General features: G+C 44.8%; 1 protein-coding gene across 1 annotated transcript in view; it reads right to left on the bottom strand.

Moving 5' to 3' along the window:
- Positions 1-334: 334 nt before the first annotated feature.
- Positions 335-13,820, bottom strand: part of Map7 (microtubule associated protein 7) — a 137,833-nt gene continuing 124,347 nt past the window's right edge. The window contains exons 12-19 of the mRNA XM_013351433.2: positions 12,448-12,676; positions 9,387-9,561; positions 8,975-9,076; positions 8,597-8,647; positions 8,249-8,318; positions 6,435-6,534; positions 3,621-3,844; positions 335-1,919 (exon numbers count right to left, since the gene is read on the bottom strand). Of these exons, the coding sequence (XP_013206887.1) occupies positions 1,909-1,919; positions 3,621-3,844; positions 6,435-6,534; positions 8,249-8,318; positions 8,597-8,647; positions 8,975-9,076; positions 9,387-9,561; positions 12,448-12,676 (962 nt within the window). The 3' untranslated portion in view covers positions 335-1,908. The remainder of the gene's footprint in view (positions 1,920-3,620; positions 3,845-6,434; positions 6,535-8,248; positions 8,319-8,596; positions 8,648-8,974; positions 9,077-9,386; positions 9,562-12,447; positions 12,677-13,820) is intronic.

Genomic DNA, 13,820 nt, shown 5'->3' on the forward strand with positions numbered 1-13,820 from the left:
TGAGGGTTACATTTGAGCCCCAAGCAGTCCACTTAAATGTAGTGCCCCACTGAAGACTTCGTTGAGGGAGTGTCTTCAAGAGCTGACGGAAAGCAACCAGCCACTATAAAGGTCAAACTCACTGGCACTGTAGTTTTTAGCAAAATGCAATGAAACATATGACCTTTAATTAAAACTTGATCACTTTAGAAAGCTTGTAGTTTGTTAATGAATATATAAGTAAAAAAGACAACTCAGTCAAAACACAATGGTTACTTTGAATATTAATAAACTTATCCCATATAGGAGAAGCTGGGAAAACGCCAATGAAGTTCAGATGGAAGGTAATTTGAAGACTCAGGAATTAATCACGGGGAAGAGGTGTCCATTGGTAGGAATGGCCTGGCCTCATTGCTGAGCGAGGAACTGCTTTGCTGATAGAATGTGTGTGTGCCTGTATTTACCTGAACGATGCTAAAACATAAAAGCCCTACGGATAAAACTATGTCAAAGATTTTATTGGTGTTTCATGTCTGGTAGACTTAAATAAATAAAACAACTTTGTTGAACAGATTTTCTTTTAATACAGTATCTAGAAGTACATGGACAACCAAATAATAGGGAAACCGCACAAATTAATGTTTTAACAGATTACAAATTGTTGGTAAAGATTATGTGCTTGGATTTAAAAGAAACAATACAATAGATGAATAGTCTCTCATTAAATCTTATAGATTAATCATTCGTTCTTTGTATAAAACCAATACATCATAGTGGTAGAAATTTATCTCCCATTAACACTCCACATAAAACTGTTTCCCTCAGCATCCCTTCTCCATTCCTTATTAGTTGTCTTTTAAGTGGGAAAATAAAATTGAATTTATATTAGCAAATGAAAGTGCAAGTTTGTACAGCCGGGCTCGGCAGCAAAGGCGAAGAAAGACGACAAGAGACGAAGAGTTGATGGACGCCACCTAGACCAAGGACATCCAAGGAGGTCCGTGTCCCCCCCCACAGTCCACATCCCATCATGTTTTCATTGCTCTGAAACGAGCAGAACCAAACTCTTTTCTGATCTAAAGAATATTAAATATTTATTTCCCCCACATCATTTGTGATCACGTAAGGCAAAGAGATACGTCCCACCATCACCGGGGACAGCAGCAACATACAAACTTGAGGGATAGACCACGCCGTCCTAAGAGTCTCCCCGGAGTGTATCTACTAGAGCATATTTGCGAACTGCCATTGTTCTAATTCATCTGTCGGGAAAGGGAGCTTTTATAAATACGTTACTCGAGAGGACAGCAGATTATTTTCTTGTTCTGAAAAAAAAAGTTTTCACATTTTCAACCTTGTCGGTATAGTCTCAGAAAGACTGTGGCAGCTGGGTCTTCTGCAGGATGCCCATGGACAAGCTGTGTCTATGAGAGCCTGGTGGCCTGGCCATCTTCTGCCTCTACAAACAGCGTTTGCAGGAACATTTACGCAAGTAGGTCTGTTTAGACAACTCCCGTTTACTCTACTTGGAGAGCAAAGAGGTACCCATTTTCAAGTATTACATTGTAAAAGGTATTTATTTTTGCCAATTTTATATACTGAGGTTTAAAAATGAAAAGATCTGTGTGAAAAATCAAGCTTTGTCAGTCTATTTTATAGTCAAATGCTTTTTTTTTTTTAAAGAATGCAGAAAAATATTGATTTGCTAAGAAGGAACACACTGGAAAAGCCACCTCAAGGTCTCGAGATAAGGAACATTGGCGAAACGATTAGAAAAGCTGCCCAGTCTGTTGTCTTTAGCTGGCTTTAATAAGTCTTTTCAAAATGATGGTCAAGAACTCTTTAGAAAACTGGAGAGAGGTGCTCCTTCGGAGCCTGAAATTTCATTAATTATAGAAAATGTTTGCTTTGGTTCTTCAGAGGAAATGTTCATATGACTTCTACATGAGGAGACAGAAAAGAGAACAGATTAATACAGATGCATCTAAAATCTCACTCACAGAATACTATGGCAATAGCTTACATTTATATATTTCTAAAATAAAATCACCATGACTTTATATAGTATCATGCATGCATAAGGATAAGCAATTGTGGATGTATAGCTCAGCGGTAGAGTACTTGCCTAGCACACATGAGGCTCTGGGTTTGATCCCCAGCACCACAAAACAACCAAACGTAAACAGAACAGGAGAGTGTATGGGTGTTCACAAGCATAGTCAAGTTAATGCCAGTACTAGGAAAAATGCATGCCCTTTCAATTCAGTTTAGGGAACATCATTGACTTAGAAACTCCATGCTCTGATAATTTAAATCCATAGCTTCTAAGAAAACTACATTCATTTGTCTTGCATCCTCAGTTCAATGCTTAGGGCTCCAAACTTCAGTGGAGGATGAAGGCATGCTTATTAATAAGTGGTCACCCAAGGGCACACTACACTGCTCAAGATTGGAAACGAGACCATTTCCCAGGGAAAGGTGGTGGAAGGGTGGGCGAGCACTCAGAAGGGCATGGCAGCTTAAAGGTTGATTTAGAACACGGGAAGAGAAGCAGAAAACCACATGGGAGTTTTTCCTTCCCAACAAATCTGGGATGTGACATCAGGAAACAGCACCCGCCATGTTTGCTTCCACCAACAGAACATTAAACAGGCTTAACAATCACAAGGCCAGACCATAGCGGGCTAGACACTCATTTTCACAGCCTAGAAGATGGAGTTTACTAAAGCCGGTATTAGCCTAGGGGAGAAGAGGGTAAGTTTCATTTGGGAACTGGCTCACCAGGGGCCTCTTCACTTGTTAAAGTGTTAAGAGTTCCCAGGCAAAACAGTGTGACTAGAGCCCTCTCTACAGACTCCATTTCAACATCTGGAATTTGGCCGGTTCTCTCCATAAGAACTGTATAAAGAATGCTGGTGATTGTGATCTGCTGGGAAGGCAGGTAGACAAAGCTGAGATGGAGAACTGGGCCTGGTCCACTTATCCCTGACATAGCTGGGGTTGTGTCATGGAGCTAACGACCACTGAATTAGTAATATTTGACACTGCTTTCTATTTTGGCTACCGGTATAGCTCTTTCTGCATGAAGACCTGAGGTCAGCTTGTCTTGAAGACTGTACCAGTGAGGCCCAGGTAGGCTCAGTAGTCAAGAACAAGGAATGGAGAGGATCCTCAGACTCTGACTTTAGAGTTTAGAGTGCCGTTCTTACCACTGCTATCCTAACTGGGTTGTGCTGTATTTTATAAAGACAGCAGTAACATACGAATCGAGGTTGCAAAACACAAGTGAGAGATAATGGCAAGAGAACCCAAGGGAGTCTTCAAGTATTGATGACCTGAGGAAGAGGGACAAAGCCCCAGTTTTGTTTCCACGGAAGGAACTGGCCCAGTGGGGCATCAGTTATAGAAGAGTCTATGTCAATATGAAGTCTCTCTGATGCTTGGCACCCAGTGGTAGGTGCTCCCTGGGAGGGCAGAAAGGGCCTAGAAGTTGCCTGAAGCAACACAAAATTCAACTTCAAAGATCCATACACAATCTTTTCTACAGTGGCTACCTATACCCTCCAGGGACAAAACAACCATTCACCCTCTTTTAGGTATCAGTTCTGATGACTATAGGAGGCAGTGGAAGACGAGCTCACCTGCGGTCTGTTGTGTTTGCACACCATCTACCTGAGGTAGGGGCCCAAGTGTCCCTTCATCAGTAAAGGCCAAAATTGGTTTCAAAGGAATTTCTGGGGTCTCACTGTTGGTTAAATCTAATCTGGATGCCTTGGATCCAGCAGGTAAGTTTATGATCTCTTCAAAGTTTTCATTTTGAACAGACATCCCATTTTCATTTGGCTGCTTTTCCAAAACCGGAGAACTGGGGATCGTGAGAGATCAAAAATAGAAAGAGTTAGAATGAAGCTTATTTTTAGAGCAAAGAATTATTTTAAAATAAGTTTACAGCTTTGAAATGAAACAGGAACTCGGGGCCATAGGGATGGATCAGCAGGTGAAGGCACTTGCTGACACAGGATCCAAGCCTGATGACCTGAGTTTGCTCCCCAGAATCCATAAAAAGTGAAAGGAGGGAGCTGACATTACAGAGCTGACCCCTAGCCCTGTGTATGTGTACCCCTAAATATTAACAAATAAGGATACACCGCTGACTGACCACATCACTATTAACAAATTTGGGGGAGAGTTAGGGAGCGGTAACAAATTTGCATCTTAGATTAAAAAAACTTTTCTTCTTCTTCTTTTCTTCTTCTTCTTCTTCTTCTTCTTCTTCTTCTTCTTCTTCTTCTTCTTCTTCTTCTTCTTCTTCTTTTTTTTTTGCTTATAATACTTAACAAATAGGACAATCTGCTAGAAAAGATCACTACCAAAGGTTATCAAGTTCTTCATTCCTTTTTCTTTCTTTTTGTTTTGAGACAGGGTAGCCCTGGATGTCCTTGAACTCACTAAGCAGACCAGGCTGGCCTTGAGCACACAGAGATCCTCTGCCTCTGCCCAGGGTTAAAGGTGTTCACCACCATGCCTGGCTTTCAATTATTAAAGATAAATTAAATTACATATATTTATTTGTGTCTGGACATGTACATACACATGCCATGGTGTTAATGCAGAGGTCAGAGGACAACTTGCAGGAGACAGTTTTCTCCTTCCAACATGTGCGTCCTGAGGGTGGGACTCAGGTCATCAGGGTCGGCGACAGACACCGCTACTTTTGTTGGTCCATTTTGTTGGTCCCACCTGTTTGAGCTCTATGTGCTTCTGGGCATAGTGATAGATAACTATAATCTTAGCACTCAGGAGACCAAGGCAGGGGGATCTCTGCAACCTTGAGGCCAGCCTGGTCTACATAGTGAGTTCTAGGCCAACCGGTGTGAGTCCCCGATCCCTATAAAATTCTGTACGCTTTCAGTGACGAATCTGCTGTGGGAAAGAAGACAGGTGAGGAAAAGCGGCTCCAGGACTTGGCGAGAATCCTGCGGAGGATGCAAAGTGATGTGGGAGTGTCATATATCAATCTGTTGATTTCATTGGTTAAGGAATGAAGAAACTGCCTAGGCCCCTTGATAGGCCAACCCTTAGGTGGGTGGAGTAAACAGAACAGAAGGCTGGGAGAAAGAAGCTGAGTCAGGGAGTCGCCATGATTGTCCCACTCCAGACAGACGCAGGTTAAGATCTTTCCTGGTAAGTGCACCTTGTGATGCTACATAGATTATTAGAAATGGGTTAGATTAATATGTAAGAGCTAGCCAATAAGAGGCAGGAACTAATGGGGCCAGGCAGTGTTTAAAAGAATACAGTTTCCGTGTAATTATTTCGGGGCATAAGCTAAGCTAGCCATGTGGGCAGCCAGGTGCCGGGGACGCAGCCCTGTCGCTCTTACTCCAACAGCAAAGGGCGTGGAAGAATCCTTAGCCGCGGCTGATGAGAATGCAAATTAGTTCTCATTGTCTCTGTATGTCTCTCTCTGTTTTATTTATTTATTTTTCTTTTTTTCCTGAGATAGGGTCTCACCCTGTTCACTCTGTAGACCAGGCTAGACGCAATGGAATGTAGCCAAGGATAATCTCGAGTTTTGGGTATTTCTGCCTCAATCTTCCGAGTGCTGGGATTACAAGTGTGTGCCATTGCGCCCTGCTGTCTTGTTTTTATTTCTTTTGTGTGTTCTTCTTTGTTGTTGAGATAGGGTCTGACTCTGTAGTCCAGGCTGTCCTCAAATTAGCAGAAATTTAACTGCTTGAGTCTCTACATGTTGGAATTACAGGCATGAACCAACCATCATACTGATTTTGTTTTTAACACAGTCTTGCTATGTAGTCCTGACCAGCCTCAAATTTGTAGCAAGCCTCAGCTTTTTTATTTATTTTTTTTTGATTTTTCGAGACAGGGTTCCTCCGTAGCTTTTTTCGTTCCTGTCCTGGAACTAGCTCTTCTAGACCAGGCTGGCCTCGAACTCACAGAGATCCACCTGCCTCTGCCTCCCGAGTTCTGGGATTAAAGGCGTGCGCCACCACCTCCCGGCCTCAGCTTCTTTCTTAAGTGCTGGGGTTACTGTACCCAGCTTTTCAATATAACAAAAGCATTGGCATTCAAAGCTCTCAGTACAGGATGAATTGACTCTTTCCCCCTTCCCCTTTCTCCCTTCTTTGTGGTAAGCTGACCCGAGCTTTGTGCTCTCCCTGTAGTCCAAGCTGGCCCTGCGTTTTTATCCTGCTGCTTCAGCCTTCCAAGAAGCAGGGATTGGAAGCTGGTGCCAATAGGGCTGGCTGTAATATTCTTTAATAGTCACTCAAACCTCACCATCAAGAGTGAGGAAAAAGGTGATTTCCTTTTTCTCAGAGTTATAATCTCTGCAAAAAATTGTTCCAGTAAAGCTCTGGCACTCCCCCTGGGGGCGAGGACACAGTGCTTGGCACTGTATGTGGTGATGAGAAAGGCCTCAGTTTTTAACTCACCTCTCTGTGGTCAGCTCTGATTGCTGTAGAGTGACTCCACGTGGGTTGTCTGCAGACTCTCCATTTCCTGGGGAGGTCACACGTGGTAGTGCAGACACCTCTGGACACACCAAGGACAGCAAAGTTAATAATCTCCTCCAATCAAATCCAACCCTGAGGAACCAGAACTTGGATATCTGACTTGACTTGACAATGTACTACTGATGGGATGCTGAGCAGGTCAAACCCTAATCCTTCTTGGATAATGGGACCCGCCTGGCTAGCTACTGCGAGCACTAAATGAATTAACACGGGCAAAGTTCTTATTGCTCAGCAGCTCGAAGGGCATAAATAAATGTTACTATTAGTTCTGGACACACACACACACACACACACACACACACACACACACACACACACACAGATTTCACAAATGGAAGCCCACAGTGTGCTGTCCCTAACTTTGCCAGCTAATTTGTGACTGATGTTGGAGTCCAGCTTAACATTATTGACATCTTACTTAAATCTAGGATGGGCTAAATTAAAGTTCTATAAACCTTGATAGCCCATGCCAATGGTAACTAACATTCTTGGAAAGACCACATCATGTAAGTGGCTGGGTGTGGTGGAATCCCTGAATGGCATGCACGAGGCTGTAAATTCAATTCTGAGCAAAGCAAAACTGCGATAGGATTCATATGCAGAGATACACAGCTAGAGTCTCAGTAGCTAAGCATGCGCCCTCCACTATCCAAGTATCACACACAGAAATAAAACCATCTTAACTAGACAGAAGAATAAAAACTAAGGTTAATTTCATTTTTATTTAAGCTTGTTTTAAATTCTCAGGAAACAATAATCTACCCCAAAACCACAGTATATGAACAAGTTACAATGAGACCAGCACACTTTAAATTTTATCTCTCTTTTGAAGTCAGGACTAATAGAAATAATGTTTAAATCTTTTTTTTGAGACTCTTCATAAATGCAAGTTATGAACATGTAAATTTCAGCTGGAACGTAGGCTTGTAATCCTAGCACTTGGGCGTCTGAGGAAGGAGGCAAGGAGTTCTAGATTACCCTCAGATGTATAGTGAATTCAAATCCAGACTGCAGTACAGTCTTCTAGTTAACAAACCCTATCCAAATGTGTACATTTAAAGCCCTTAGGGAGAGATGACTCAGCAGTTAAAATCAACCATGTCAGGCAGTTCAACCAGTTGTAACTCTGCTTCAGGGGAACTGACACCCTTTTCTGGCCTCTCTGAGTATACACAGTTACACAGACATACATACACACAAAGATAGATGCTCATAAACACACACAGACACATACATAGATACACAGACATACAGATAGACACACACACACACACATATATATATATATATACACAAACAGATACACACATACACACAGATAGATGCTCATACACACACGAACACAGACAGTCACACATACATACAGATACACAGACACACACAGATAGACACTCATATATATGCACACAGACACAGACAGACAAGACATACAGATACACATACATAGCAGACACACACAGACATACATACATACAGATACACAGACATCCAGATGACATACACAGATAGACACTCATATATACATACACATACACAAACAGACATACAGATACACACACATAACAGACACACACAGACACACACATGGACAGACATTCATACACACACACACACAGCAGACAGAAACAGACATATGAATCTTAAGACACTCTTTTGCAGCCCTTAGAGAAGAACTGAATGCAGCCCTCACCCACTCTGACCTCCACAGTAACATCTCAACTGACTAGACTCACCGAGAGAACTACCTGTCTCTCCAGTGAGAACTCCCTTGGTTATGTCACCGTTTCTTTGTTCAGCAGTTTTCTAGAGAAAGGAGAAAAATCAACGTAAAAATTTCAAATGAAGTTCCCAGTGGTAGAGTGCTTCCTGGTCACCTGTAAGGACCTGGGTTTGACCTCCAAGGGGATGGGGATGTGAAGGAGAGAGAGAGGAAAGAGAGAGAGAGAGAGAGCTAGCGTGGCACAGGCCTGTAGTCCCTGCACTTGGAAAGAGCAGGGCTGGGGTGTAGATTGTTCAAGGTCAGGTTCAGGAGACCCTGTCTCACAGAACAAAAGGGCAGCCAGGAAAGGCCAGGACAGCACCTTGTCTGCTGGCTCTGTCCTCCGAGTTCTCTTCATAATCTCTTCAAGTCTCTGAAAAAGAACACAGAAGAGTGGGTGAGATGCAGAAAGCACGCCGGCCTGGTCCATTCTGGCAATAACACAGTTCACGGTTCTCCACCCTAAACGGAGTTATTCATAGAGGCTGGAGCCATTTTAACTTCTGTGGCAGAACTAACTACTTTGGGGAAGGTGGAAACTGGCAGCTTTCTTGGAATTAATAATACCGAGGGCCTTTTCCTAGGCAAGGGGAGAACATTTTGTTCCTGACCAAAAGTTCTAGTCTCTTGGTCTTTAGGCAGTTTGAGATTCAGGAAGGAAGAGGAACCTTGCTGGCTCCAGGTTTCACTCCAGACCTACCTTCTTCCTCTCCAGACGCTCCTGCTCCTCTCTCTGGAAATGCTTCTCCCGTTCCTGCCGGACCCTCTCTGCCTCCTCCCGGGCTCGGGCTTCTTCTTCTTTCTGAAAACAAGTTGCTTCTGCTGCTTATCCCCAGTCTAGCTCGTCGGCAACCCAGCTCCCCCCACTATCAGACAGAGAGGCATGGCAACCACAGGCCTAGGCCGTGGCGGTGTGCAATACCACCCTCATCGGAGAGGTGTCCCGCCCCCTTTCTAGAGCACGCCCCCTTGCCTGCCTGGCACCTGCTTAGCTGCCCGGATCATCTGGGAGCAGGCCCCTCTGGAGCAGCTGTCAGTACATGCCTTGGGCCCACACCTGCTTTGCACCCCGTTCATCTCCGAACAGCCCCAGTCTGGGGCAGGGCCCATACCTGTTTCTGCAGGCGCTCTGCCTCCTCCCTCTCCCACCGCACCCGCTCCTCCTCAGCCAGGCGCAGGGCCAGCTCTGCTTTCTCTCGGGCCTGCTCGGCTTCCAGCCTGCGGGATTCTTCTTCCCGGCGACTTCGCTCTTCAGCCACCCTTCGAGACAATTCCTCTATCTTTTGTCTGGGAAAGGACAAGAATGAAGGCATATGAGGACACTCCTTTGAAGAGAGAATGGCAGATATGGCAAAGGCAGTAGAGTTCAAAGATCTGGAGGGAAACCCCACTTCGGTTACATTCTAACCTGGTTACAGAACACTCCTCCCTCTCCAGCTTCATTTCTGCCAGAAGGGGCACACAACCACTGGCATTCTGGGGACTACTTGTCTTTTCAGATGATCTACAATTCATCTTTAAATGGGGGAGACTGAATACTTGAACATAGTGGAGTTTTTTTTTACATTTATTTATTTATTATGTATACAATATTCTTTCTGCGTGTATGCCTGAAGGCCAGAAGAGGGCACCAGACCTCATTTCAGATGGTTGTGAGCCACCATGTGGTTGCTGGGAATTGAACTCAGGACCTTTGAAAGAGCAGGCAATGCTCTTAACCGCTGAGCCATCTCTCCAGCCCCATAGTGGAGTTTTAGTAATAATCATTAACCAATAAAAATAACCATTAAGTCCCCACTCCTCAACAAGAAATCAAAATTAAAAAAAAAATCATGTGTATGGGTATTTTGTTTGTATGTGTGTTTGTGTATTAAATGTGTGTCTAGTGCCTGTACTGGGCACCTGATGCCCAGGAACTAGTTACAGATGGTTGTGAGCCACCATGTGCTTGCTGGGAGTCCAACCCAGGTCTCTGGAAGCACAACCAGTGCTCTTAACTGATAAGCCACCTCTCCAGACCAAGGGAAACATTTTAGGATGAGATAATAATGTTTTGTGGCAGGTCAGGAGGAATACAGGCCTTGGAAGCTTCCCATGGAATGAAGGGTGAACACAGCCAACAGGGTGCCCCTAACCATGCCTGAGGTCTTCCCCACCTCTGTCTAGGACAACTGTTGACATTAGCCTTACTAGCTCCAGAAGGTGTCCAGTTAAGCAAAGCATCATAGTTAGCGTTAACTATCAATCTGACAGAGTCTGAAGACCTGAGCTAGGAGTCCCTCACTTGAGTAATTGTCTAGATCAGACGGGACTGTGGCCATGTCTGTGGGGACTGTCGTGATGTTTAGTTATGTAGCAGAGCCCCTGTCCACTGCAGGCTATGCTGCGTATGAAAGCGAGCAAAGCGCAGCCCTGGGAGCAAGTCAGAGCGCAGCATGCCCCAGTGGCTTCTGCTCCAGCTTCCTGCTTGAGTTGCTGCCCTGGCTCTCCTCAAAGATGGACCACAACCTGGAAGAGTATCCCAAATGAACTGTTTTCTCCCCTAAGTTGTTTCAGATGGAAGCGTTTTATCAGAGCAACAGAATGAAACTAGAACACCTTCCCTGGTCGTGGAGGTTTGAACAAGAATGGCCCCCCATGGGCTCATATGTTTGAATGCTTCATCATCAGGGAGTGGCACAACTTGAGAGGGATTAGGAGGTGTGGCCTTGTTGGAGGAAGTGTGTCACGGGGTGAGTGGGCTTTGGGGTTTCAAAAGCCTAAGCCAGGCCCAGTGTCACTCTCTCTTCTGGCTGCCTGTGGCTCAGGATGTCTATAGAAGTCTCAACTACTTTTCTAGCACCATGTCTGCTTGTGTGTCACTACAAGAATGGATTAAATCTCTGAAACTGTAAGCAAGCCATAATTAAATGCTTTTCTTTATAAGAGTTTGCTGTGGTCATGGTATCTCTTCACAGTAGTAGAATATTGACTAAGACAGACATTGGTACCAGGAGTAGGGTATCCAGAGATACTTTTTCTAAGGTGAAGTTTTTGCATCTGACCCCTCCTACAACCAAGAAATAAGCATAAAGTTTAGTGGACCTATTTGGATTCTGGAGACAGCATATTCCCATGTTACTGTAGCCATGTACCAAGTGACTCGGAAAGCTGCTAGCTTTATGTGGGCCTGGAACAGGAGAAGGCTCTTCAGCAGGTCCAGGTTGCTGTCCACTTGGACCATAGGATCCAGCAGACCTGATGGTACTGGAGGCATCAGTGGCAGACAGGGATGCTGACTGACGACTTTGACAGACTCCTATAGGTGAATCACAGAAGAGACCTTTGGGACTTTAGAGCAAGGCTCTGCCATCATCTGCAGACAACTATTTTGTCTTTGAAAGACAGCTGTTGGCTATTTGGTCTTAGTGGAAAGTGAACAATTGACAATGGGTCACGAAGTTACCATGCGACCTGAGCTGTCCACAACGAGCTGGTGTGACCAGACCCACTAAGTTATAAAGTAGGGTGTGTACAGCAGCAATCTGTGATCAAATGGAAGTGGTTTATACATGATTGAGCAGGTCCTAAAGGCACAAGCAAGTTACATGAAGAAGTTGCTCAAATACCTATGGTTTCTATTCCTGGTTTGTTACAAAGTAGGTACTTGTAGCCTCGTGGGGCATGCCCTATGATTGGGTGACTGAGGAGAAAGAAGACTAAGGCCTGATGGTTCTGCACATTATGTAGGTACCACCCAGAAGTGGACAGCTGCAGCATAACAGGGGAAAACCCCGAAAGACACTGGTGAAGGGAAATCTTCACAGTCTGTAAACGTCTCTGCCTGGGCATGTGCACATACATTTCCCAAGCATTCAGAGAGCAGGAAGGGCTATGTAAAATGTATGCAATTGCTTGAATTAGATATGATACTTTTTCCTTCCTTTAAACCTTTGCTTATCCATGTTGGCATATTGCTATTCAGAAGAAAATTTTGATTTTAAACATAGTTCTGGGGATGTAGAGTGTTTGCCTACCATGGACAAAACCCCAGGTTCGATACCCAGGACCAAATAAACCAGGCAAGGCACATAGCTGTAGCCTCAGCACTCTGGAGAAGGAGCGGGAGGAATGGAAGGAAGGTCAACACATTGTTGGCCGTAGGGCAAGTGTGAGGGCATGCGCAACCTTTACCTCTCCAGCTCCTCTTTCTCCCTCCTCTCCCGCTCCTCCTTCTCCCTCTGCTCTCTGGCTAGCCGCCTCTTCTCAGCCAGCAGCCTCGTCGCCTCCTCTGGGTCAGTGGTGCCCGCAGAAGCCTTGGGAACAACAGTGGCAGCCGCAGTAGATGGTGGTGTTGAGATCGGGGCTGGGTCCAGAGCTGGAGCAGGGGTTGGGCTTGGAACAGGGGCAGAGACTGGAGCAGCTGTACAAACAGGTACAAGGAGAAAACCAAATGGAACTAGAGCCTGAGGAACAAAACAAAACTGGCCTTCCCCATGCCCCAGGCCTGGGATTCATCATTCTCAAAGAAAAGGGAACATCCACCGCTGTGTGTGTTCTCACGGTTTCCCTGCCTTCTGTCTATCTGTAACCAGGCAACCGGTAGCAAAAACTGCATATGTAAGTGAGACATTCAACAGAGATCACACTCTGTCACCAAGTCTTATTTTTATAGTGGTTAAATCAGTTAACAACATCTACAAATGTGTACTGGGAGCCTTGTGTTACGTTTTGAGGGACTCTACTCTGAGCAAAGTCGAGATGAGGGTTCCATTTGCCTTCTGTCACATGACGACTACCCCTATGCTTTGGTGACTTTGTTGCCAGAGTATGAAGCCTTTGAATCAGCATCCTTAGCACCCAGGCCACATGTCTAGGACTCGAGCCAGGCAGGCGATACCCAACGAAGAGGCTCCTTCTATTTTGATTAATTTGTGAAATCTTTTTTTTTTTCTTTTTTGAGACAGATTTTTTTTTTTTTTGTATAGTCAGAGCTAGCCCAGAGTAGCATCTAATTCATGACCTTCCTGCTTTAGCTCCCTGACTATGGAGATCACGGTGTGCACCATTCTATTTTGCTAAGAGTTCTCTTTTTTGTCAGCTGTGGTGGTGTATACATTTAATCTCGGTACTTGAGAGATAGCTTGGGACACACAGTGATACTTTGTCTTGAAGAATCTACCCAGACCTATCTCAAGACCCCAGACACTAGGACAGCCTCATCAGGGTAGGCATACTAGCTGCCCACACACACATCAGGCAGAATATTTTCGACCGTGTTTAGAAGGTTTAGATTTAGGAAGATGACTGAGGATGGTACTTGAGCGGGCCTTGTCGTGACTGCACACCATGGCGTGACACCAGAGCTTGGTGTTCTGGAACCTGAGACTTCACCACCCCCGCCCCACCTACCCCGGCCCTGCTTTTTAGCCTTACAGCTCTACTCAATCCACAGAGCCCTTTCTCCCTCTCCTGCTCTTTTCTTTCCTTGGGATTGAACCTACAGCCCCATGTACACCAGACAAGCACTCTCTGACTGATCTGTCCTTGGGATTGAACCTACAGCC

This window comes from Microtus ochrogaster, linkage group LG4 (assembly GCF_000317375.1).
Source record: "Microtus ochrogaster isolate Prairie Vole_2 linkage group LG4, MicOch1.0, whole genome shotgun sequence".
NCBI classification, from domain to species: domain Eukaryota; kingdom Metazoa; phylum Chordata; class Mammalia; order Rodentia; family Cricetidae; genus Microtus; species Microtus ochrogaster.